We start from the raw sequence: 27,227 nt of genomic DNA on the forward strand, positions 1-27,227 counted from the left end.
GCGCGGGGCGGGGAGGCGCTCGGTGGCGGGCGCGGGGCCGCGGGCGCAGGCGGGGAGGCGCTCTTTGCCGGGCGCGGGGCCGCGGGCGCGGGGCGGGGAGGCGCTGAGTGCCGGCGCTCGGCGCGGGGCCGTGGGCGGGGAGGCGCTCGGTGCCGGGCGCGGGGCCGCGGGCGGGGAGGAGCTCAGTGCTGGGCGCGGGGCGGAGAGGCACTCGGTGCCGGGCGCGGGGCCGCGGGCGGGGAGGCGATCGGCGCGGGGCCGTGGGCGGGGAGGAGCTCGGTGCCGGGCGCTCGGCGCGGGGCCGTGGGCGGGGAGGCGCTCTGTGCTGAGCGCGGGGCCGGGGGCGGGGGCGGGGAGGCGCTCGGGGCCCGGCGCGGGGCCGCTGCGGGGAGGCGCTCGGGGTTCGGCGCGGCCCCGCGTGAGCTGGCCGCGGAGCCCGCCCTCCCTAGGACGCGGGTATCCGGGCGGCGTCCGGGGGCAGTCCGCAGTCGTCCCCTGGCCCCGCGAGGGTGGGGTCGCCGCGGGACCCGTGACGCCCGGGCCGCGGGAAGACCCAGGGCCGGGATGAAGGTCGCTCCAGCTCGCGGGGCGGGGCGGGGCCGGGGCGGGCCGGACTCCCGTGGGCGATACCCGGGTGTTCCGGGAGGGACCCGTGCGGGACGTGCCCGGGGACCGTCCCCGACCGCCGGCGCCCCTCCCGCACCCCGCGCACCTCGGGGAGAGCGCGCGGCGGGCGGCGGGGCGGGGGCTCCGGTGCCCCGAATAGACGGCAGCGCCCCGGGGCGGCGGCCGGGCCCGGCGCCTCCCGCCGCCTCCCGCCGCGGCCCGCGAGCGCCCGAGATGCGGGGAGCCCGGGGTGCGGGCGGCCGCGCGCCGCAGCCTCCGCCCGCCCGCCGGCCCTGAGCGGCCCGCGCGCCCGGGATGTCAGCCGCGGGCGCGGGGCCCCCGACCCCGGCCGCCGCGCTCCCCGGGGCGCGGGTGAAGCAGCAGATCAGGGGCATCGTGGAGGACCTGGAGCTGGTCCTGGGCGACCTCAAGGACGTGGCCCGGGAGCTCAAGGAGGTGAGCGCGGGGCGGGGACGCGGGACGCGGGACGGGGACGGGGACGCGGGGCCGGAGAACGCAGGGCGGACGTGGCCCCGAAGTCGGACTCCGGAGTCCCGCGACTCTTGAAAGAGTTGGCGCGCTGTCTTGTTTTTAATCAGAAGAAATCAACTGGTGCGTGGTCGGCGGCGAGGGGAGGGAGCTGGGGAGGGGGCCGGGGCTCACGGGCCGGTGCGGGGAGGGGGCCGGGGCTCACGGGCCGGGCGCGCGGGCCGGGGAGGGGAGGGGGCCGGGGCGCGCGGGCCGGGGAGGGGAGGGGGCCGGGGCTCACGGGCCGGGGCGGGGAGGGGGCCGGGGCTCACGGGCCGGGGCGGGGAGGGGGCCGGGGCTCACGGGCCGGGCGCGCGGGCCGGGGAGGGGAGGGGGCCGGGGCTCACGGGCCGGGCGCGCGGGCCGGGGAGGGGAGGAGACCAGGGCGCGAGGGCCGGGGCGGGGAGCGGAGTTCGCCCGGCCTGGCCCGGGTTTCCCGCCTCCGGCGGGTCCAGAACTTGCTCCCGAGTGCGCCCCGGGCCGCGCGCGTGCCGGGTTCCCACTAGGTGCTCAGCCGCGGGGGAAGGTGCGCGGCGCGGCGAGTGCTCCGTGTTCGCGGGTGCTCATGTGCGCGGCGAGTGTGCATGCGTGTGCATGTGTGTGCACGCGCGGCGAGTGTGCATGCGTGTGCATGTGTGTGCGCGGCGAGTGTGCATGCGTGTGCATGTGTGTGCGCGGCGCGGCGAGTGTGCATGCGTGTGCATGTGTGTGCGCGGCGAGTGTGCATGCGTGTGCGCGGCGCGGCGAGTGTGCATGCGTGTGCATGTGTGTGCGCGGCGAGTGTGCGGCGAGTGCGCCCCGGGCCGCGCGCGTGCCGGGTCCGCGGCTGTTTCCGAGGCCCCGGGGAGGCGGCGGGGCGGTCTGGGGCTCCCCCGAAGGCGCCGGGCGCCGCCTGCCGCGCGTTCGCTGTCTCCCGCGAGCGCGTGAATGGGCGGCCGCGGCGGCAAAGCGCTATACCCCCCCCCCGCAGGCCCCCCGCCCCCCCTGTTCCCCCGCCCCCCCCTCTCTCACAGCTTTGTACTGGGGCTCGGACTCCCCTGCGGGGGACGGGGGGGTCCTGGACACCCCTTGCCAACGGACAGCGCCCAGACCTCCCCGAGTTCCAACCCCACCCGAGGCCGGCGCGTGCGCGCACGCACTAGCAGTGCAACGGTAGTAGGAATAACGTGCGTTCATGCGTGAGTGGCGATGGAACGGCTCTCAGCCAGGCTTCCGCCCCAGCCCGCGCCACCCGGCACCAAACCGGGACCCGAGAATGAAGAATCCCCCAGGGGCGCCGTGAGGCCCCAGGCCGGCCCCCCACGCGCGGCCGTCTGTGGCGGAAGTTACTTTTCCAAGGATGGAAGTAAGTTCCGAGGTGCGTTACAGGGTTCGGAGTTCCCCAAGCCCGACCACTCCTGGGGGGCGGGACTGTGCGCGTGCGCGGGCTCCTCGTCCTCTGCTTCATGGTGGCGGATCTGGCCTGACTCAGTTGCACGCCTGTGCTCCCTGACTCGCAGCCATTTCTAAGGCTTGGCACACTGTCGATGTCCCGCTGCAGATGGCGTATGCCGCCCTTGGCCGAGCTGCCCACACTTGGCGGTGCTGGCAGGTTCTCTTCTCGAGCACCATCTCAAAGGCGGGCAGGCACACGAGCGTGTTGTTTTTCCCAATACCAACACTGACATCCAGACTTCAAACTGCATGGCATGCGACAGAAATGCCACGTTAACATCGGTCACAGGGACCCTCTGCTCACACCGGTGGCTCCGTCCACACCTCCGTGCCACGCGCAGGGCAGGCTCGGCGTGGGGGTCAGACAGAGACGCACAAGGGCCTGACTGCCCTTGCACGTTGCCCTTGCACTTTTTGCTAGCTTTTCGTTGGCCATCTCCCAAAGTTCCGGTACTTAAATGTCTCAGCTCATAGCAGGGCGCTGGTGGCTCAGGCCTGTAATCCGGAGGCTGAATTCAGAGGACCGAGGTTTGAAGCCAGCCTGGGCAGGATACTCCCTCCGGGGACGCCTCTGAAGAGGACCTTCTTGTGCCTGGCTTCCATAGGCGCACCGAGCCCAGCCAAGCCCTGGGCGCGCACTTGATGATGATGACGTAGTGTCCACTTTTCCTCCACTTGCAATGACAGTTGAGGTTTTAGCACCAGACCATAATAGGGGAGAGTCTTTGAACAGGGTGTTATATTATTTAGTAGTTTAATTTTGTTACCATATACCGAACTTTACTTTGAATACATTGGTTCCAAAATTACTTAAGAAAAAAAAAACAATGCTTTGTAGTTTAATGTAGAATATTAAATATTACTAACCCGTGTTGAAGAGATCATTTTAAAGTGATCATTTAATTTTTACATATTCAGAGACTAGTGTTTAGATTTAATTTTTAAGCCTGTGACTTTTATTTGTTTAGTGCCCTATAAGGTTTTTTTTTTTTGTCTGTCCTGAGGCTTGAACTCTAGGCCTGGGCGCTGTCCCTCAGCTCTTCAGCTCAAGGCTAGCGCTCTACCACTGAGCCACCTTCCCAGCCCCCTGCCCTATAAGTTTTGAGACCATTTGATGCCTGCTATTTCAGCAGCTTGATATTAGAGGAAGTTAAAATATAGAAAGAATAGACTATTCTCGGTGATTTCCCGAGACATTGTTTCCTAACCCTATTCACCCTATATTATGTCACAGTGATTAATGTAGTTTAAAATGGAATTCAAACTCACCATTATATATGTATATATATTTGATACAAAAACCTTATTCATAGCAGGCTGCATTGGGGAAACTCACAAGTTTAACCGTTGCATTTCCTTTATTACCCTCAGAGGACCAGCATTGGGCGCCGTGTGGAGCGTAGTGCGGGTGCCCAGGGAGGGTGTTTCTTGTGAATGGAGGGGGGAGGCCAGTGCACCTCATGTCTCCGTCCCTCAGAGGGTGCCCTGCTGCATCGGACGGAAGGCTCCTTTAAAATAGGTGATAAAGGAGTATTAATGACTTTTAAAAACTAAATCCTGAGCGATTCATTGGTAGCCACATACTAATTGATCTTCCTTTCCTTTTCAAGTAAACTATTTCCTCCTGTACTCAATAGACATTGCTTTTCAAAGTGAAGTAAATACATTTCTAAGTCACTGCAAAACGGAAACATGGTTAATACTGTAGAGGACAAAAACTGCTGGTGGCACAGACCACCTAGCTAGGCCTGGTGTCTTTCCTAGAGATGTCTTGAGCTAAACAGCTAAGGTAGTCCCATTCTGATGACTGTTTCTGCTTAAAACGTTGACTCATTCCAAGAAAAAAGAGCTCAGTAGCTTATTGAGGGTAACAGGTTTGACTGCTGTAAACAGTGTGTTGCAGAAAGAGAAGAATCGTGTTCTCGTGTGGATTAAGGTTCACTGCCTTCATACGTAATAGCATGTATAGCTGAGACCTATACTTTTTCAGTTGAAAAGTATTTCTTTATTATACTGATTTCCACATTGTTCCTATAGCATTTCTTTCTTTAAGGATATCTAGTTCAAGAAATCCTGACATAAAAGGTCTCTTAAAATCTATAGTATTTCTCTCCATATTGAGAATTTTTGGAGAACAATTCTCGTTTTCCTGAATTTTCTCTTCTTTGGGCAGCTGCTTCCCAAGATTGTCCCCCATATCACAATTGCAAACACAAACTGTTCTATTTGAAAGTGAAAACCTTTCAGGAGGGAAGTAAAAACATTAATAATTACTGTGATATTGACATGCATTTCAATCACCCTTTTATGACATTAGGGTTGGCAGAATATTAATTTTGCTAAACAACATAGTTTATGGATGCTTTAAAAAATTTTCTCTTCTTCCAAAATGTCATTGTCTCAGGAACTAATAAAAAAGTAACGAGTAAATCAGCAAGATTGGGAACTGCGTCCACAGCGCTGTTATCCACCATGGGCTGCAGGCACTTGAGAGGCAGGGAATTGTGTGCCCTAGATGAATGTCCACTCCAAGGCCGGGGCAGCTGCCACTTCATCTCCAGAGTTAGCAGCTTCCCCATGGCTCACGTGATACCTGCCAACAGGCGCTTCCAGGCAGCACTGCGTGCCGTGGCATTGAGCATCGCGTGCTGGGTCTGTGGCCTAACCCCAAACAGTTTCTATTAGCAGTTTCTGTGCGAAAGCCCGAAGGGAAGGCGGATCTGGGCGCTCACCGTCAGAGTTAAACACAGGTAGGATGAAATTCTGATATCAGGAGCTTCATGTGCCCGCATAACAGTCTGGAGAGGTGTTAGGATAGAGAACCCACTCAGGTCGAGTCCTTTTGGAAATCTTATTTTATTTCCTCATTTTCATTTTTTTTTTTTTTTTACTTTTTAGAGCCATGTCACCAGTACACAAATTCAATACGTAGTCCTAAAATACACCAGAGCATTTCAATCAAGGTAGAAATCTGCTCTATCACCAAGCACCGAGTCTCTCTCTCTTTTCCTGCCTCTCTTCTATCCTCCCACAAACCTGCAATAGCCATTCTTCAGACCTTTGTTTGTATTTCTTCAGACTTAAAAACATTCACATAAATAGTAGATTCCCATGGGAAATATATCATTTTCTTTAAAAAAAAAAAAGTTGGAAAGAAAGTTTCCAATGAATGGAAAAGTTCCCTGAGAAATCCCAGTGCTTAGAAAAAGCAATTTTAATAATTGTTTTTCTTTTTAAAAGTCACTAAATGTCTGTAAAGTATTCTAGAATATTCATAGTTAATACTTCGTTGGTAATAAAAGGATAGTTCTAAGTGAACCTTGGCTTTGGCTTTGTCTCTAAGTGAAGGGCGCTGGGAAAGGATGGCTGGACTCTGTTCTGAGAACCAGGAAAATCATGAGACCTAGCTTCTATTTTCTCTTTGTTGTAACCTTTTCACGTCAGCCTCCACGAGATGTGCAAGGATTTTTTTCATCTCTAACGTTCTGAGTTTCTCTGTAATGCGTTAGCATGTTTGCAACCTGAGTTAAAAATCGTGGTTGGTAGAAAGGATCCGTGTGTCAGCACAATGAGAGATGTGTAGCTTCTGAACAAAGAATTTGGAGCCCATTCCCCAGGTTTGGATTTCTCTCCTCTGTTTTTAGATACATATGACCAAAGCAACTGATCTTCTCTATTTACCTTTTATTTTTTCAGCTAGAAAAAGTGTGAAAATAATTCATATTTCACAGGCAGTTTAGGGGTTGTATGAAGTTATACAAAATACTCATTAAAACAGGAAGGTTAGTACATGTTAATTTTTGTTAATTAGTACGTGTTAATTTTGTTAATTATTACAGATATCTCTTTACGGTGGCTTTTTTTTTTTTTTTTTTTTTTTTTTTTTTTTTGTTGGTCATGGGGCTTGAACTCTGGGCCTGGGCGCTGTCCCTCAGCTCTTCAGCTCAAGGCAAGCACTCTACCACTTGAGCTACAGCGCTACTTCCCGTTTTCTAGTGGTTTATCGGAGATACGAGTCCCATGGACTTTCCAGCCAGGGCTGGCTTTGAACTGTGATCCTCAGACCTCAGCCTCCTGAGTAGCTACGATCACAGGTGTGAGCCACCAGTGCCCGGCTACGGTGGAAATTTACATGTAACCAAGTAAACTTCTTGAGACGTAATCATTTCACCTTTAATAATTTTGTTCATTTAAAATATAGATATTTATAAAAGAATAGAGTGACTCTGATGAACAAATTATGAGGCTAGTTTTCATCTTGAGAATTATTCGTGTAACATTACATACAGTGTGTAACTCCATACAACAGAAGCTAGAAACAAAATGCCTCACAGTTGCCACAAAATAATTGAGATGTAGATGAAATGCTCTGATAGAATTCTTCAGATCAGTTGGGCACTAGCTTCATTTACTCTGCCTTCCAAAGACATGGCTAGAACAACCAGGTAGTTTAAGAATCACATACAAGCTTTTCCCTTTCTACATCGTATAGGAAGGGAAACTGCTGAAAGAGAACATTTCCAGGATACAAACACCTATTTTTATCTTCTATACTGGTAGCTGGGTGGCCAATGATAAACTGTGATATTTGACACCAGTTTTAGTATAAAAGTTCTTTGGGAGGAGCAGTGTGTGGGGGGGAGGGAGGAAGCTGAGGCTCCAGTCCTAGCGTGATCTCTGCACCGCTTATGTCTGCCCCTGAAGCAATCACTGTGCTATAGGGTTTCTTTTCGTTCATTTTATTGTCATGCCCACCCAAACTGTTGACAGTGGGAATGAAGTAAATGTCTAAAGTTTTGGCACTGATGGGAGAAGAGAGAAATAGTGAAAAGCAGCCATCGGTGGCCTTACAAATGTGGTATGAGGAATCCCGGACAGCTTCCGGTGAAGGTAGAAAAGTAATGGGAAAATGTAGGACAAAAATGGTAGTTCGGTTAAGGGAGACTCTTGTACATGTGGAGTAGAAGACAGATATAATAATGTCTTCTGTAGCTCTAATCTAGTAGCAAATGTGAAAATCAGCAAAGCGTAAGTCAGAACAAAGGTATAAAGACTGTACTGTATATTCATAAAATAATACCTCAAGCAGTTTGATAAAACTATAAAATATACAACAATATAGATAAATCTTAATAAGTTGAATAAAAACTGGATCCCCAAAGACTATCAGGAAGGTGGCTCAGTGGTAGCGTGCTTGCCTAGCACGCATGAAGCCTGGGTTCGATTCCTCAGTACCACATACACAGAAAAAGCCAGAAGTGGCACTGTGGCTTAAGTAGTAGAGCACTAGCCTTGACCAAAAGAAGTTCAGGGACAGCGCCCAGGCCCCGAGTTCAAGCCCCAGGACTGGCAACAAAAAAGAATGCAGATAGCAACATTCAGTGTTTTGGGGAAATGGAATATGCTGGGAATGTTGGGGTATTATCCATAATGACCTTGACCTCTCTTGACTTCTCTTGGGAGGTGGCATTTAAACAAAGAATGGGTGGAAATGAAGGAGTGTGCTATGTCAGTGGCTAGGGATTGGATTTTTTCTGGACTACAGGAGTAGAAAAATCAAATTCATTAGCAAATGCTGTGGCAGTGTGCTTATGTGTTCTGGGATCTTTGTGAAGCCAGCATAGCCTCAGTGGAGTGGTAGAAGACACACTTAAAGTGTGAGAGAGGGCAGTGTCATGTGGCCAGTGAAGGCCTGGTGGACCTCACTGCTGTGTCCATCACTACAAGGCTGCGAGCAGAGAAATGGTGCAGACAGTTTCAAAAACTGTAGTACAAAGGGCCAGTACATGCACGAAGAAATGTTCAACTTCTAGCAACAAAGGAAACGCAAATAACAACTGTGTTGATTCCATCTTAGTTGGAATGGCAATTAAGAACACACACAAACCAACAAATGCTCAAACAATCTAGGCAAAAGGATCCGTCTTCTACTGCTGATGGTAATGTAAATTAGTAGTCACTATGAAAATCTAAAAATGGAGCTGCTGTATGATAATACTAGCTCTGAGCACATACCTACAGCACAATCTAATTCTGCACACCACAGAGATGACTGCACACCAGGTTCCATTAATTCACATGATTGAAAGCACAACTGTTTGAACGCTCTGTGAAGACAGGGATGAAGATCAAGTGTGGAATTAGGAGGACCAACTCATTTAGGTGGATTTAAAGTCATCCAGAGGAAGGATGATGGCGCCCTGCGAGAGGAAGGTCTAGTGATCTTCTACTCTGGAAAACATGTTATAGATCTACAACTTGTGTCCAATTCTGTATTTTTACACTAGTTGATTGAAGAACTTGTCAAGTGTGGATCAATTATGTGTCAGACATACATGTTCTTGTCACATGACTCATCATCTGGATCTTTACACACTTTTTCTGCTATGTTGAGTAACTTAAATTTAAACATTTTTCCTAATACTTAAAATTGTATTAGAATCTATTAGTTGATCAAGGGAGTTTTTTTTTTAACATCTCCACATTTGCTTACAATTTACCCAGATTAAATTCATTTTCTATCACTCTCCCTTCTAAAAAATCCCATAGGTTTTATTGTTGTTTTTATACATGTTCATAGAGTACTTCATCAAGGTTTGTGCGCTCCCACAGTTCGGCTGAGTAAATTCCCTTGCACTATGAACATATGGTCCCTGATTAAATGCTGAACATGACTGGTCCCTGATTAAATGCTGAACATGACTGGTCCAGCATGAAGTAAACATGAGAACCCTAACCGTTCTGGCCTCAGCCCGTGTGCCTTAGGATGGTGAGAGGGTCCGGGGTGGCTTTGAACCAGGGTTGCTGGTGCCAGCTACTGATGCCTCCCTTTGGTTGGTGAATTTCTGATCAGTCACCTAATGCATAGTCACAATCAAAAGTGGACCAAGTGCTTTATAAACAAGAAACATTAGGTTTTACAGTTGGAATGTATGATTGCCTAAATGGTTGTACTTAAGTAGAAATTAAACTTGAATGTATATAAACTGCTATTTTTTCTTCTTTAAATCTTTTAATCCTTTCGTTTGTTCTGTGGGATACTATTCCTTGTTAGTTTTCAATAGTTTCTTAAGCATATTCCTAGAAATCATGGCTTAATTTCTATCAGGACAGTGTCAAATAATTTAAATGCAAGTGACTGTTTAGGTTTTGTAGGCTTTCCTGGGCTGCTTCATTAAATTTCAGCAGCATAGCGGAAGCTGGTACTTGATAGATTTTTGTTTTCTTATTTAAGGCCAGTAACACAGCATTCAAGTGACAAAATAGCATTTCAATGGTTTATAAGCAAGCACCTGGCTCACTTGAGATACCTAGACTGAGATTCCAGTACTCCTTGCTTAGTCTAAGAGCTTCGCTTTAATTAAGTGTGCTTAGCCAATAAGTAGATATCCTTTGATTCTCCCCCGTGCAGTTCCCCTGTTGCCAGTGCACAGATTGTCACTTGAATAGAATTTGCCTTCGCAAAGCATTTCACACACAGATTCAACTGATGGATATTTGGAGCTCCAGGGTTATTGGCAGTGAAGGTTGGGTTATCAGATAAACCCGATATCTTCATTAGAGACGTTTTTCTTGCATAACCAGACTGTGACCCTACTCGCATGATACATTTAACTGGGTTTTGTCACTGATCACTGGGGAAACAAGGTAAAAGGCAAGCTTCATGTAAAATACCTGTCAGGATTCTTCAGAAATCTACTGCACATTCTGTTCTTGCATTCTGGGCTTCTGTGTGTCTTGTTTTTTGAAAGATAAGCAAAAGCAAGAGTGGACTTACCAAAACAGATTGTGGATGCTGATTAGTTCTGCCAAGGCCAAAAATGTAAATGTCAAGAATTCAGCTGGTAGCTGGGCGCTGGTGGCTCACGCCTGTAATCCTAGCTACTCAGGAGGCTGAGATCTGAGGATCGCGGTTCAAAGCCAGCCCGGGCAGGAGAGACCGTGAGACTCCTATCTCCAATAAACCACCAGAAAACCGGAAGTGGCGCTGTAGCTCAAGTGGTAGAGCGCTCTCCTTGAGCTTAAGAGCTGAGGGACAGCGCCCAAGCCCAGAGTTCAAGCCCCACGACCGACAAAAAAAAAAAAAAAAAAAAAAGAATTCAGCTGGTGCTCTCCCCTCGGACAAATTCAGATCTGCCTCTGCTGTTTCCTGGTAGCTGGGGCCACGCATGAACACTGGATATTTTCCTTCCAAAATGGACAATAATCTTCCGGGTAATTGGAATCCAGTTCAGTGATTCAGTTCAAACAGATGCCAGGAAATTCTCAAACCTCTTCCACTTTAGTTTTGTTCATCCTATCTGGGAGTGTCTAATACCTGAGGGGAGTGAAGGGAGACATGGTTCAGCTCCTAGCTGGCAGGAAAGTTCTATTGATGGGTAAAATGACAAGCGATGGCTGGAATGGCGTGGTGATAGGTTTTTCCACTGGGTAAAGCCAGGCACTCCAAGGCAAGCACCAGAACTGAATGCACAGGGTCAGAATGGAGAAAGGGGGTAATAACACAGCCGGGCAGCACCCTTGGCGGTTGGAGGAATTTGTGGTCCCAACTATTGCACCTTGTTCTGCTGCACGTGTTGCAGAGAACGCCTTGGTTCTTTTCATTCCACGAAGTCACAGCGTGAGAGGGAGAAATGGGGAGGCAGAGGCCCTGCTCCCCAGGCCTGGCCCCACCACACCCCACGTTCTTGTGTTGCTTTCAGCACTCAGATGGTTTTGGCTAATATTTCTCTACTTATTATGATGGTTGCTGTTTGAGGCAAGCCTAGATTGGCTGTGAGTTCACAAACTTCTTTTATTATATTATTTTCAGCAAATATTAAAATCACTTTGGAGGAGTTGAGATACATTCTTATAGATTTGCAGCCAAATTAACTGCTAGGAATGCTGAAATCATTAGTTTTCATTGTACTACTCTTGGAAAACAACAGGTTTTGCTTCAGACATTACTATCTAGTCATTTAATCCAGCATCTGTGCTTTTCATGAACTCAGAATAAACAAATGGGTGACATTTCTCATTTTAAGTGAATTTTTTTTTTTTTGGGTCCGGTTGTGGGGCCTGAACTCTGGGCCTGGGCGCTGTCCCTCAGCTCTTCAGCTCAAGGCTTGTGCTCTACCACTTGAGCCACAGTGCTACTTCCGGCTTTTTTCTTTTTTGCTTATGTGGTGCTGAGGAATCGAACCCAGGGCCTCAGGCATGCAAGGCAAGCGCTCTACCACTGAGCCACCTTCCCAGCCCTTAAGTGAATTTTTTTGCATATTTGGGCTACATTATACATCATGGTTCCTTCTTAACTGATATTAATCAATGGTGAATTTGGATCTAGTCAGTGAATTTTAATGTTAAATATTTTTTGTCTTTTAGTTATTAGTTTTTTTCTCCTATAATTGGGAAAAAAGTAAATCTTAACTGCAGTTCAATTTATAGCAAAGAGATAATAAAAATGCAAATATAGTTCTGATGAGTTAGAAAAATATTATATATTAATTTCATGGTGTATTCATCATTGTCATTTTTCTGCAGTTTGGCTGGTTAGCTTAGGCTTATTAAAATTCCATAGAAAGTATTTTTATTTTTCCTTGCCTGGTTGTCATTTTTAAATTGATCCAGCTCTCTGAGCTCTACATGAAACCACAAGGATTTTTGCACTGAGGATGCCAAGATCCCTTCCAAGTGGAAAGACAGAGCTGCAAGGCACCCATCACGGTGGCAAAGGCAATTCTAATGGCTCAAGTAGATCTGCAGTCCCCTCCAAGAGAAACAGGATGGAAGACAGTATGCTCTTAGGAGATGTGGTGGTTTTTATGCCTTCCCTGCACAAGGGTTAGGAATTGCCTTTGCGTTTTGGATTGTCGTGTGTGCTGAAGGAGTGGATGGAGCCCTAGGTGTGAAGTCAACACGAAACACGAATTTCTCAGCTATTTTACTACTTTTAAACTCGTATTAAAAACCTAGTGAGGATGAATGATCTCACCACTTCTAAAAAGGAAACAAAGACACATGGAAGGAAAGCCACTCTTCCTTGTGTGCCTGCGTGCCAGCACCGCACAGCTCGGCTGGGCACTGTCCACACTGGCAGGTGTCTGACTTGGCTGACTGCCTGAGGCACCCAGGCGCAGACTGACACATACCCCTCTGCCTGAAGTTGGAAACGAGGCCGCTCTAAGGCTGAGGCTCTGTGAGCAGCCACAGGCAGAGAATGCACAGGCCGAGGGGCTACCAGACTTGTGCTGAGCGCAGAGTAGACTGCGACCTGCCTTCTGAGCGAGAAACAGTTTATTAATCCAGCACCTGTACAGTGAGGACGGAGGTGCCAGCTGGGTGAAAGGAAGGGAAGAGACCGGTTAAAATTCCCGGCCTGGTGGAGTAAACCAATTAATGAGGAAGGAAGATGAATCAACGACCACAAGAAATGCCCCGTGCTGCTAGATGAAGTGCAAGGGTGTGGAAAGGGAAGAAAATGTTCTCCTCTTCCTTCCCTTTAAAGTGTCCAGCTTTCTACAGGAAAGGAAAACCTCACATCCCGTAGCATTGTCCATGTCCTGATGTCATGGGGCAGAGGCCAGGAAAACAGTGCTAGTCCTGTGTGCAAGCATGGTATATGCCTGCAAAAGCGAGAAGACATCCATTCATCCGCCCGTGGCTGTGGAAATACCCAGCCTTCCTTCCTTTCTGGCTGGGTTTTATTTCTTCACCAGAGCCTGGGTAAGAACACAGCACTCTAGCTGTTAGGCCGCAGCTCCATGGACCAAGGCTGGCTTTGAACGGTGATCCTTAGATCTCAGTCTCCTGAATAGCTAGGATTACAGGTGTGAGCCACCAGTGCCCACCTCAGATCACCTTTTTATTGTCATTTAATAATGCCTTTTGAGTGAAAATATTTCATCAACATTTTGTTTTGGGTGCCGGTCCCGGGGCTTGAATTCAGAAGCTGGACACTGTCTCTGAGCTTTTTAGCTCAAGGATAGTAATCTACCACATGAGCCACAGCTAAACTTCCACTGTTTTGGTGCATAACTGGAGAGAAGAGTCTCACAGACTCTTCCGCCTGGGCTGGCTCCCAATTATGATCCTCAGATCTCACCCTCCTGAGTAGCTAGGATTTTAGGCATGAGCCACTGGTGCCTGGCAATTTCATAAACTGTTGAGGTTTGTGAAAAACTCAAAACTTCATTTTATAAAATGACAATATAGATTCTTCATTGACTGGTCCTTGGAAAGGCATTTCTTTTCCTTGACAGTGGAGGGCGATGCTGGATTTCTGACAGAGCATGGTTACTTGGTCATACGTGTGGGGAAGTGGTGTGCTGGGTTTTGTACTGCAGTGTGTTTATATAGACCGTTCCTACTCCATGTGGATTCACGTAACCTGAAATGAGGATTTTGAAGGAAAGTCTTCTTACCCAGCTTGTACTAGCAATAGAAAGATTCATTTGTACCACCAACTCATCCAAGTTAGCTGGTGACTAAATCAAATATTTATCCCTGTGTCTCTCTTCTTGCTGTGTGATGTGCCAGTATGCTGTCATCTCTGAGAGGGGTGGCCATTTTTTAACTTCTCTGACATTCCTACCTTCCTTATTCTTTTTAAAATAGCAGATTAATTGAATTTAATGATCTACTTTGGAGGCAAGACATGAAGCTTATATTTACTAAACCATTAAAAATGAGAAAAATAGGGGCTGGGAAGGTGGCTCAGTGGTAGAGCGCTTGCCTTGCATGCATGAGGCCCTGAGTTCGATTCCTCAGCACCACATAAGCAGGAAGAAAAAAAGCCAGAAGTGGCAATGTGGCTCACAAGTGGTAGAGCGCTAGCCTTGAGCTGAAGAGCTGAGGGACAGCGCCCAGGCCACAGTTCAGGCCCCATGACCGGACCCGAAAAATAGTGTAAAGGTTTTCCTTATTACCTCTGCCATCTTTGATGCTCAGCCTATATATAACAGCATCATTTTGAAACATTCTAATGGAGCTCTAATCTAATGGACTAGCACTGCTAACTAGTACTGGATTTTAAGCCTAGTATTAACTATTCTAAGCACAAAACACTGGACATACACACATAGAAGATATACACAGAAAAGGAGAGCACACCTTATTTTACATGAATTAAAACTTTAATTTTCCCCAATTGCTCTTTTTTGAGCAAACAATAAGAGTAAAAATCATGTCAGATACTGTGGAAATAGTAGTGATAAAAAGACATATCCCAGCCTGGTGTAGATGTCTCATGCCTGAAATCCTAGCTACTCAGGAGGCTGAGGTCTGAGAATCGTGGCTCAAAGCCAGCCTGGGCAGGAAATGTACGAATAAACCACTCAGAAAACTGGAAATGGCGCTGTGGCTCAAGTGGTGGAGCGCTTGCCTTGAGCTGAAGAGCTGAGGGACAGCGCCCAGGCCCAGAGTTCAAGCCCTACAACCACCACCATCACCAACAAACACATATCCCTCATCTTCATAGTGTTCACAGTCTATTAATATAGCATATAGACCGTCATTTGTGCAAATTACTGATTTAAGCAAAAAATGAAGTTCAGTGTGATTTACTAAGTGGTTTAAACAAGATTGTTAAATCTGTAGCATAACAGTATTTTCAGGAGTCAAGGTTTTTGTTACTCCATTTCAGTCTTCTTTCTGTGTAGTGCTTGTTCTAGTGGCCACGTGTCTGCACCACTTCAGACATTGCATCTTGAACACCAGTAACAAGAATAAAATAAGTATATGCCACATGATCTTGTTGTTTTCTTAAGACTGGAAATGTCCTCAGGAAGAAGCCAGCTGCTCCTCCTTATTTACTTACTGCCTTGTGTAAGGAACATAGTTAATTAAACTGGTCATGTGACCCATAATCCTTCAAAGAGAAAGATAAATCCATGAACACACATGTATACGTGTGTGTGATTTCAGACACACGTCAGCATTTAGGAGCATTTATGGAGTTCTTTCACTGGTCTTGAAATACAAAAATGTCCTAGATTCCAGAGCTAGGGGAGACACGGTATCAACCCCTCAGTTGTCAGGGATCGATGGAGAACATGCCAGAAGGTACAGTTACTTCACCTTATGGTCACCTTATTGCTAACTTGTTCATAACTTCCGGCATGTATTTGTAAGATTTTTTTGTGGTTTATTTTCTGCTGTTGCTTTTATACTAGAACTTTCTTAGGTCAGCAATAATGGCTATACCTGCTAAATGAGAAAGTGAAAATTAACTAAAGCAAAAAGGAAGAATGGCTCAAATGGGAGATTCTAAGACCTTGGGTTCAAACCCAGTGGGACCCCCCCACAAAAAAAAAGAAAGAAAAAAGAACCAAGCGAAGAAGGAGAAAAAAATAAAACCAGTAGAACAAGGCCAGAACAGAAAAAAAATAATGAGGATTTAGAATATATTGAACTATACTGACAAATTTTGTATAACAGATTAGTCTTTTTTTATGGTCGGTCATGGGTCTTGAACTCTGGGCCTGGGCTCTGTCCCTCAGCTCTTCAGCTCAAAGCGAGTGCTCTACCACTTGAGCCACAGTGCCACTTCTGGCTTTTTCTGCTTATGTGGTACTGAGGAATCGAACCCAGGGCCTCATGCATGCAAGGCAAGCGCTCTACCACTGAGCCATCTTCCCAGCCCCAGATTAGTCTTTAAAAAAAACAAACAAACAAAAAAAAAGCATTTGTGCCAGACTGAACTCAGGGCCTTTTTGCTTAAGGCTAGGCCACAACTCCACTTGCAGATTTTTTGGGTAATCAGCTAGAGATAAGAGTCTCAAGAACTTTCCTAGCCAGACTGGCTTTGAACTTCAGTCCTCAGATCTCAGCCTCCTGAGTAGCTAGGATTACAGGTGTGAGCCAACAGCATCCAGCCAGATTAGTCTTTATAATGCTTTCTAATCTTCCTTCTTCCTTTAAAGTGTTGAAATACTATAGATACATGAAAGTCTGAATGTATGTGTGTGTGTGTGTGTATGCTGGTCCTAGGGCTCAAACCCAGGGCCTGGGTACTGTTGCTGAGCTTTTTCACACAAGCCTAGCACTCACTCTACTATCTGAGCCACAGCTCCACTTCTGGCACTTCTTTTTGGTCGGTTGTGGGGCTTGAACTCAGGGACTGGGCACTGTTCTTGCGCTCTTCAGCTCAAGGCGAGCACTCTATCGCTTGAGCCACAGCGCCACTTCCATTTTCTAGTGGTTTATTGGAGATAAGAATCTCATGGACTTTCCTGCCCATGCTGGCTTTGAACCTCGATCCTCAGATCCCAGTGTCCTGAGTGGTTAGGATTACAAGCATGAGCCATAGGTGCCTGGCTTAATTTTAAAGAGATTTCAGAAAAAGATTTCATCAACACCTTTGAGTGATAAATTTTAGTCTCTGCTAATAAATTATTTGTAACTACAATTATTAGTAATTATATATTATTAAATGTAAGCTTATTTATTTTTGCTTTGTGTTTTGATAGATTACATTTGACCATTTCTTTTGACTAAACCTTAATTGAAGTATATTATATCACTTTCAATTTTTTTTACTAATTAGTTTTTAGAAGAGTTACTGATAGATACAATTTAAAAACTCTTATAGCTTTAAGCTAACCTCTGACCGCTTTATAATAATTTGTAATCCTTTAAATTCTAGAGTATGTTGCAGACCTTCTTTTTTTTTTTTTTTTTTTTTGTTAGTCATGGGGCTCGAACTCTGGGCCTGGGCTCTGTCCCTCAGCTCTTCAGCTAAAGGTGAGCGCTCTACCACTTGAGCCACAGCACCACTTCCGGTTTCCTGGTGGTTCATTAGAGATCAGAGTCTCACAGACTTTCCTGCCCAGACTGGCTTTGAACTGTGACCCTCAGATCTCAGCCTCCTGAGTAGCTAGGATTACAGGCTTGAGCCACTGGTGCCTGGCTGCAGACCTTCTTAAAGGTATCTTAGTGTTGTGCTTCATCTTAATAGAATTTCCAAAAGTCAGTCTTTTCAAGTGTTAAGAAAAAATTACCAGTTTACACAATTTTGTTTGGAAAAGAGAGGAACTGAAGCTCTGGTTTAGGGATTATCAGGGTAATAGAGCAGCAATAAATTTTTATTTACGTAGGCAGCTGAGATAGAACTGAGAGGACTTATTACACTATTAGATGGAATTTCTTTTCTTTTCCCCCAAGGTGCTGGCAATCGAATCCAGGTATTTGCAAATGCTAAGCAAGTCCTCTACCACTGAGCTACACCCCTAGCCCTTACACTGTTAGCACTGTGGAGATGTGTGGGTTAGCAATGAACTGAAATTGGAAGACCAAGGAAAATATGAGAAGTTTTAGGAACCCTGGTAAGTATATTCACTTAGTTTTCTTGTGTGTAGAACTTCTATGAAGTTTGATATGCTAATATCCAATGTAAATATACAACAAGTTGCTCTGCTGTGTGGTCATTAGGAGATTTTTGAGTCATGGGTTCTGTTTTCACAGTGGTGATGGATTGCTGAATGTAGGTATGCATTAGAAAAACAGCTAATATTTACTTAATATCTACAGTAGTTTTGTGCTTATTGTCTCATTTACCAATCAAAACAACTCAGTAATGTAGTTTTTTTTTAAACTAAAGATTCAAACCTAGGAGAGATTATGTCCTTCTTGCAGCAAGTAGCATAATCAGGTTTGAATCAGGTGTAGTCTAGCACAAGTGTGTCCACATCCTTCCCTTGCATTCAGAATGGTCAAATTCAACCTGAAAGCAAGATGGTTGTCTGGGAAATAATGTGGCGTTGTTTACATTGAACAATGGGGGATTGTTTACCTTGAGCAATGGGGGATTGTTTACATTGAGCAATGGGGGGTTGTTTACACTGAGCAATGTGTTTGGGAGTGATACAAGGAGATTGACAGTGTGCTGGCAAATATTTAATATTTTGGAACAGAAAAGCAGTGGTTTATAGAAGTTTTCCTATTTTAATGTAAATATTTTGCTTATGTCTTATTTCAAGCCACCAATTTGATCTTACTAAATATGAACTGGGAAGAGATGCACAGGAACTCATGAGATCGAATTTTCAGCATAGACAGACAGTACCTGAAAACACCCTCAACACGTGGATAAGAAAGAGGCATCACAATGAAGTGTTGAATATTCATTACCGTATTTTAGTGCGATTCATTACACATTTATGTATTTAATTTTTAATAACAGCTCTGATTAATAGTCATCTCACAAATTTCTGAAATGTTAACAAATTGCTCTTGAGAGCCAGTCTGAGGGGGTCTGGCGCACTGGGACGCACTGGAAGATGTAATTTTCATCGTGTAAGATAAAAACTGGCTGGGGCCCGTTCTGGCCGTTGACTTCCCTACTCTTAGAAGTTTAGTACGTTTTTTCCCTTTGTTTGCATTTATTTTATGCTAACTGTATTCCTGTGCCCTGGGTGCTGTTTCCTCCGTCTCTTCTGGGTGACCCCTTTCTTCTGAGCAGCCTCTTCTTCTGGTCAGGAGTTGGCTCCTTTCCAGCCAGGGTCATCTCTAGGTGGCAGGGGAGCTGGTGTGGGAGTTCTTATGGTTGAGCATGGTGGAGGTACAGGGATATTGGGTTTTCTAGAAAGCTTACAGGGTATCGCTTGCTGATTAGATTTATCATTCAGATTTTGTGTATGTCAGAGCAGCCGACATGATTCATTACCAACATAAAGATCAAGGTAGCTTTTCCTTGGGATGAAAGAAGGTAGCAGGATCGATTTCTGAGGACTGCAGTCATTTCTGTCACTACTTCCTATATAGAGTGCATGAGATACCCAGCCTCTCACTTCAATTTAGACAAGAGGGTGAGAACTGTATTTCAGCATCCAATGAATGTAGTAACTCCAGCCTATGGCTATATATAACATAGATCATATTACTGAATAGCATTGAAAAGGTGAGAGTAGATGTTAAGATTTTCAATATGGAAAATATACTATGTTATTTTCTAGGTTGCTAGATAAATAAAATATTGTATAAATTAAACTAGAGCAATGACTAGTACATACTCTTATATTTATGCTTGTTTTCTGTTGATATCCATCATAAAATGCTGTCAAACTTACAAGTTTGTGTTGATAGTCACTTCAACATTTTTCTTACAACTTCAAGTATTATGAATTTTAAATCAATATGTATACGTGGGTATGTGTGTGTATGAAAGAAAAATAGAAAAGGTAGTATTATTACAGTTTTGTAAGTCAGATGTATTACCTCAAGAGTTTCTAGACATGCAATGGCAATCTTATGTAAAAGATATGTGGTTCTAGCATTATTTTGGTTTATTGATTGATTATTGATGTATTCAGTATATTTTCCTGGTTTAGCCATAAAAGAAGAGGATTCTTTGACACCTGGGAAGTTAAACTCTCACCAAAGAGAAAAACCTTAAAGGATGAATTAAATAATGAATACTCTCTCATGATAGAGAGGGTGGGAGGCAAAGCCGGAAGCCAGTTGTATAATGCAGGAAGATGTTTTGAAGAGGAGATCCTAGAGGTAATTCTGAAGGAGACAAGAGTTAGCAAGCAAGTATGCGTGCCTGTGTGTGCGTGTTGTGCCAGCAAACAGGCCTAGGAAGAGGATGACTGTACAAGAACCCACAGTGGGAGCTGTGGGAGGTTGGCATCCTCTGAGCAGCAGAAGGAATGACAAGAGCATGTGAACATGAATGGCAGGTGTCAAAGGCAGCACCTAGGTCATGCTGTTACTGCAGTCTTCTTTCAGTACTTGGACTTTATCTTAAGAGAAATGAGAAATTGCTTAAAGGATTTTAATAATATACTTTAATAAATATGTATCCAATAAATACACATTAAAGAATGTTTTCTAAGCTGGGCACCAGTGGCTCACGCCTGTCATCCTAGCTACTCAGGATCGCAGTTCAAAGCCAGCCTGGGCAGGAAAGTCCGTGAGACTCTCATCTCCAATAAACCACTAGAAAACCGGAAGTGGCGCTGTGGCTTCAGTGGTAGAGTGCTCACCTTGAGCTGAAGAGTGCAAGGACAGCACCCAAGCCCAGAGTTCAAGTCCCACAGCCAGCCAAAAAAAAAAAAAAAGTTTTCTAAAAGCATTGCAACAGACTGAAGAAAATGTATTGAATACAGAATTTCACTTTGCTACCTTGCCAGTGATGTTTTTAGAATATATGTGTGTATATATATATATTTGCTATTTTAATACTGATTGGAAAAGAAAGAGACAATCTAGGGGACTTTCCATTTGTATTTATATAAAGGCAAGAAGATAGATTGAGAGCTATATCATTATATTAAAGCATACAATTTCATTCTTTTGAGTTATAGCCTCCTCTTGAACATGATTAGCATAATGGAATCATTTTGATATATGTTCACAAAATGCTACTACATGGACTGTGTCCATTGATTAGGCTGCTAAGGCAATTATGATGGAGTATGTTTCTTTCCCCACACTGCAGGAAACTTTTGAGTTAAACACACTGCTTATTAAGACAAGAAATCCCAGGAAAAGAGAAATTAAAGTTATCAATGACAGAATAACAAGTGAAAGCGAATTAGGGGAAATGAATAATACTCAAATACTTTGTATTTACAGATGAAGATGGCATAAGAAAACTCACTGAAAGCTGTTAAACAATAGGAAGATGGAGGGAACAGACAAAGAAAAAGAAATAGAACATGTTTACTGTGAAAGATAGTGAAACCCTTTTGAACAATTATTAAAAACATTAGGAAAACATGTCATCTCTGTTGTAGGGAGTACCCGTGGGAGGGTAGGTTCAGTAGAGAGGATGGATGATGCTGAGTATGTCAAAGTTCTCTGCAGGCATTATGAACATACAACAGTGAATCCTGCTGGACCTTGGTGTGTGTGCCAGTCCTCAGGCTTGAACTCGGTGCCTGGGCTCGCTCTGTCACTGACCTTTTGTGCTCAAGGCTAGCACTCTATCACTTGAGCCACAGCTCCACTTCCAGCTTTTTGGCGGTTAATTGGCCGATAAGAGTCTCATGCACTTTTCTGCCTGGGCTGGTTTCAAACTGCAATTCTCAGATCTCAGCCAGGCTGAAGTTAACAGGTGCTCCCCATTGGGACATTGAACCCTGGGCCTCTCCGTGACAGGCATGGATACCTGCCAAGGAGCCAGTTACTGAACTGGCAAAAATGAGAGGGAAATGAGGGAGAAGTGATGGAAGAGGTGAGTGTGATGTGGCACCTTATATACATGCATGGAAATGTCACAGTGACCCCCTGGCACAACAAATATATGCTAACAGAAATGATGTCAAATACTTATAGTTCAAAAAATTAGGTCCCCCAGAAACAAATCCTCAAAGAAACAACCAACCCATTAACAAGTGGGCTAAAGATTTAAAGAGAGACTTCTCTGAAGAGGAAAAATGGCCAATGGAAACTTGAAGAAATGCTCAACATCTCTGGCCATAAAATAAATGCAAATCAAAACAACATTGAGATTCTACCTCACCCCAGTTAGAATGGCCATAATCAAGAAATCTAATAATAACAGATGCCTGGGCAGGAAAGTCTGTGAGACTTTTATCTCCAATAAGCTACCCAGAAAACTGGAAGTGGTGCTGTGGCTCAAGTGGTAGAGCACTCCCCTTGAAGAGGTGAGGGACAGCGCCCACGACCAGAAAACAAAACAAAAAAACCCAGAAATGTTATGTTTTAGATCATTTTATGTTAAAAGTAATGAACTATGTAAATGTGTATTATTTTTTTAAGACTGCCTAGGGATATTAATGTTCTTGAACTTTTATCTAGACCTGAGCTATCTGTATTCTTTGTTGTGGTTGTACAATAGAATTTATAAGAAGTCCACTAAAGTAACTATATGCACCTGCATCCTTTTGAAGGTGGTGAATTTCAGAAACATTGTCCCATCAACCAATGCTGAACTCCAGAGTGTCCCTGCAGGTCTCTGCCACCCAACCCTTGGCTCCCGTTCTTTATATCAACCCCTGCTGCATTCTCTCTCTCTCTCTGCTTTTGTGATGTATTTGAGGGGAATTTTCACTTACAGTGAACATTTTCTTATAAATGCACTGCTACTTGAAAGCTGACATGATTTTAGCCTGGCGCTTTTGGAGTTACTGGGAAGTGCCCTTGGTCAGCACGCCGTTTTGGTGATGGTGGTGGCGGTGGTGGTGGTGGTGGAGGTGGTGATGGTGGTGGTGGTGGTAGCGGCACGGTGGTGGTGGTGGTGGTGGTGGTGGTGGTTGTGGTGGTGCTGGTGGTGATGGTGGTGGTGGTGATGGTGGTGGTGGTGATGGTGGTGGTTGTGGTGGTGGTGGTGGTGGTGATGGCGGTGGTGGTGGCGGTGATGGTGGTGATGATGGTGCTGGTGGTGGTGGTGGTGGTGATGGTGGTGGTGATGGTGGTGGTGGTGGCGATGGTGGTGATGGTGGTGGTGGTGGCGATGGTGGCGATGGTGGTGGTGGTGATGGTGGTGGTGGTGGTTGTGGTGGTGCTGGTGGTGGTGGTGGTGATGGCGGTGGTGGTGGCGGTGATGGTGGTGATGATGGTGGTGCTGGTGGTGGTGGTGGTGGTGATGGTGGTGATGGTGGTGGTGGTGGCGATGGTGGTGATGGTGGTGGTGATGGTGGTGGTGGTGGCGATGGTGGTGATGGTGGTGGTGGTGGCGATGGTGGTGATGGTGATGGTGGTGATGATGGCGGTGGTGGTGGTGGTGGTGATGGTGGTGGTGGTGATGGTGGTGGTGGTGATGGTGGTGATGATGGCGATGGTGATGGTGGTGGTGGTGGTGGTGGCGATGGTGGTGATGGTGGTGGTGGTGATGATGGCGGTGGTGGTGGTGATGGTGGTTGTGGTGGTGGTGGCGATGGTGGTGATGGTGGTGGTGGTGATGATGGCGGTGGTGGTGGTGGTGGTGATGGTGGTGATGGTGGTGGTGGTGATGGTGGTGGTGGTGGTGGCGATGGTGGTGGTGGTGGTGGTGGTGGTGGCGATGATGGTGATGGCGGTGGTGGTGGTGGTGATGGTGGTGGTGATGGTGGTGGTGGTGGCGATGGTGGTGATGGTGGTGGTGATGGTGGTGGTGGTGGCGATGGTGGTGGTGATGGTGGTGGTGGTGATGGTGGTGGTGGTGATGGTGGTGGTGGTGATGATGGTGGTGGTGGTGGTGGTGGTGGTGGTGGTGGTGGTGATGGCGGTGGTGGTGGTGGTGATGGTGGTGGTGGTGATGGTGATGGTGGTGGTGGTGGTGGTGGTGGTGGTGATGGTGATGGCGGTGGTGGTGGCGGTGGTGGTGGTGGTGGTGATGGTGATGGTGGTGGTGGTGATGGTGGTGGTGATGGTGGTGGCGGTGGTGGTGGTGGTGGTGGTGGTGATGGTGGTGGTGATGGTGGTGGTGGTGGTGGTGATGGTGGTGATGGTGGTGGTGATGGTGGTGGTGGTGGTGGTGGTGGTGGTGATGGTGGTGGTGATGATGGTGGTGGTGATGGTGGTGGTGGTGATGGTGGTGGTGGTGGTGATGGTGGTGGTGGTGGTGGTGATGGCGGTGGTGGTGGTGATGGCGGTGGTGGTGGTGGTGGTGGTGATGGTGGTGATGGTGGTGGTGGTGGTGGTGATGATGGTGGTGGTGATGGTGGTGGTGGTGATGGTGGTGGTGGTGATGATGGTGGTGGTGATGGTGGTGGTGATGGTGGTGGTGATGGCGGTGGTGGTGGTGGTGATGGTGGTGGTGGTGATGGTGGTGGTGGTGGTGATGGTGGTGGTGATGGCGGTGGTGGTGGTGGTGATGGTGGTGATGGTGATGGTGGTGGTGGTGATGGTGGTGGTGGTGGTGATGGTGGTGGTGGTGATGGTGGTGGTGGTGGTGGTGATGGTGATGGTGGTGGTGGTGATGGTGGTGGTGGTGGTGGTGGTGGTGGTGGTGGTGGTAGTGATGGTGGTGGTGGTGGTGGCGGGCGGCCCTCCGGTCCACGCGGCCCGGCCCGCGGTCAGCTCCATCGGTCACGGGCCCGGGGCCTGACTCGAGTGCCTGGGTCTTCGGTTTTGTTTTGTGGCATTTAGTCAGCACGCAAGAACGACAAGGTGGGGACCAGGCCGCGGGGCCTGGGGCGGCCATCCCTCCCCCGCACCTCCAGGGCCGGCGAGCGCTTTCCCGTGGTGCGGGGGTGAAGTAGGTCAGTGCGCACTAAGTGTGTGCAGGCGCGTAATAAGACAATGTGTGCACCTGTGTGCGGGTGTGGGCCGGGCCGCGGGGCTCTCGCTCCGTGCTCCGCAGTCACAGCAGCCTCGGGGGACACGGCGCTAACACCCCCCCCACCAAGAAGCAGCGTTCACCACCGAGGCGCCCCGCCCCGCAGCCCCGGCCACACCCCGAGGCCCCGGCCACAGCCCCAGCCGAGGCCCCGCCCACAGCCCCGGCCACACCCCGAGGCCCCGCCCACAGCCCCGGCCACACCCCGAGGCCCCGCCCACAGCCCCGGCCACACCCCGAGGCCCCGCCCCGCAGCCACGGCCACACCCCGAGGCCCCGGCCACAGCCCCAGCCGAGGCCCCGCCCACAGCCCCGGCCACACCCCGAGGCCCCGCCCCGCAGCCCCGGCCACACCCCGAGGCCCCGCCCACAGCCCCAGCCGAGGCCCCGCCCACAGCCCCGGCCACACCCCGAGGCCCCGCCCCGCAGCCCCGGCCACACCCCGAGGCCCCGCCCCGCAGCCCCGGCCACACCCCCGAGGCCCCGGCCACAGCCCCAGCCGAGGCCCCGCCCACAGCCCCGGCCACACCCCGAGGCCCCGCCCACAGCCCCAGCCGAGGCCCCGCCCCGCAGCCCCGGCCACACCCCGAGGCCCCGCCCACACCCCGAGGCCCCGCCCACAGCCCCAGCCGAGGCCCCGGCCGCACCCCGAGGCCCCGCCCACAGCCCCAGCCGAGGCCCCGCCCCGCAGCCCCGGCCACACCCCGAGGCCCCGCCCCGCAGCCCCGGCCACACCCCCGAGGCCCCGGCCACAGCCCCAGCCGAGGCCCCGCCCACAGCCCCGGCCACACCCCGAGGCCCCGCCCACAGCCCCAGCCGAGGCCCCGCCCCGCAGCCCCGGCCACACCCCGAGGCCCCGCCCACAGCCCGAGGCCCCGCCCACAGCCCCAGCCGAGGCCCCGGCCGCACCCCGAGGCCCCGCCCCGCAGCCCCGGCCACACCCCGAGGCCCCGGCCGCACCCCGAGGCCCCGCCCCGCAGCCCCGGCCGCACCCCGAGGCCCCGCCCCGCAGCCCCGGCCGCACCCCGAGGCCCCGCCCCGCAGCCCCGGCCGCACCCCGAGGCCCCGCCCCGCAGCCCCGGCCGCACCCCGCGGCCTCACAGACCCGTCCACATCCTCGCGGTGTCCGCTCTGAGGCGGCGCCTGCGCGGGAGCTCGGATGCACAGACACGCACGACGGACGTGAAAGGGGTGTTTGCGGTGCGGGCTGGGCCAAGGCGGGAGCTCGGGCGGCGTGGGGGGGGGGCACGAACTCGTCCCAGCCCGGAGGCGCAGCCCCGCCGTGCCCGGCCCGGTCCCCGCGAAGTGCGGAGGGGCGGCGCCGCGCAGAGACCGGCCGGCGGGAGCGGGAGCCGGGGCCGGTGCGGGGTCGGTGCGGGCGGGCCGGGCGCTCTCCTCACCGCAGCCGCCGCTCCCCCGCCAGGTGGTCGCCCGGATTGACACCCTGACCTCCGACCTGCGGCTGGAGGACGAGGGCACCGGCAGCTCGCCGACCGGCTCGCCGGACAGCGGCGCCAGCGCGGAGAAGACGCGGGAGCCGGACTTCCCGCGGCCCGGGGCGGCCCCCGCGCGCCCCCGCGCCATCCTCACCGTCCCGCGCAGGCGCAGCCCGCCGCCGCCGCCGCCCCCGCGGCGCGCCCCCGCCGCGCTGCCGGTGAAGACCAACGGCTCCCTGCTGCGGGCCGCGGGCCTGGCGGGGACCCTGACCCCGGCCCTGACCCCGGCCCTGACCCAGACCCTGACCCCGGCCCTGACCCAGACCCTGACCCCGGCCCTGACCCAGACCCTGACCCCGGCCCCGGCCCTCACCCCGGCCCTGACCCCGGCCCCGATCCCGGTCCCGAACGGGGTCGCCCGCGGCCTCCCCGTCCTGTGCGGCGGCCTCGCGGGGACCCTGACCCCGGCCTCGGCCCTCACCCCGGCCCTGACCCCGGTCCCGAACGGGGTCGCCCGCGGCCTCCCCGTCCTGTGCGGCGGCCTCGCGGGGACCCTGACCCCGGCCTCGGCCCTGACCCCGGCCCTCACGCCGACCCCGACCCCAGACGCCTGCGGCCTCCCCGTTCTCGCGGGGACCCTGACCCCGGCCCCGATCCCGACCCCGGCCCTGACCCCGACCCCGATCCCGACCCTGACCCCGGCCCCGGCCCTGACCCCGGCCCTGACCCCGACCCCGGCCCTGACCCCGGCCCTGACCCCGACCCCGGTCCCGAACGGGGTCGCCCGCGGCCTCCCCGTCCTGTGCGGCGGCCCCGCGGCCCGGGCGGGGCGGGAGCGCGTGCGCTTCAGCGAGACGGTGCGGTACCTCGGCGGCCTGCGGGGCGGCGACCCCCGCGACCCCCGCCGCGCCGCGGGCCCCGCCGCCCGCCCCGCCCCGCAGAGGCCGCCAGCACCGCCGTGTGACCGCCGCCCGCCCCGCCCCGCCCCGCAGACGCCGGCCAGCACCGCCGTGTGA

The 27,227-nt window shown here is 50.4% G+C and overlaps 1 protein-coding gene and 1 long non-coding RNA gene across 2 annotated transcripts; both read left to right on the plus strand.

Annotated features, from left to right (window-relative positions):
• The first annotated feature begins 921 nt into the window (after window positions 1-921).
• Window positions 922-27,227, plus strand: Prr16 (proline rich 16). Its single transcript, XM_070031544.1, has 2 exons — window positions 922-1,062; window positions 26,199-27,227. Exons 1-2 carry the CDS (start codon window positions 922-924, stop codon window positions 27,225-27,227), a joined length of 1,170 nt encoding a protein of 389 aa, XP_069887645.1.
• Window positions 2,218-19,527, plus strand: LOC138833144 (uncharacterized). The gene is made up of 3 exons (XR_011373820.1): window positions 2,218-2,491; window positions 17,713-17,873; window positions 18,528-19,527. It is a non-coding gene; the product is annotated as an uncharacterized lncRNA (long non-coding RNA).

Source organism: Dipodomys merriami, unplaced genomic scaffold (genome assembly GCF_024711535.1).
Source record: "Dipodomys merriami isolate MVZ:Mamm:240054 unplaced genomic scaffold, mDipMer1.0.p SCAF_201, whole genome shotgun sequence".
In the NCBI taxonomy this organism is placed as follows: domain Eukaryota; kingdom Metazoa; phylum Chordata; class Mammalia; order Rodentia; family Heteromyidae; genus Dipodomys; species Dipodomys merriami.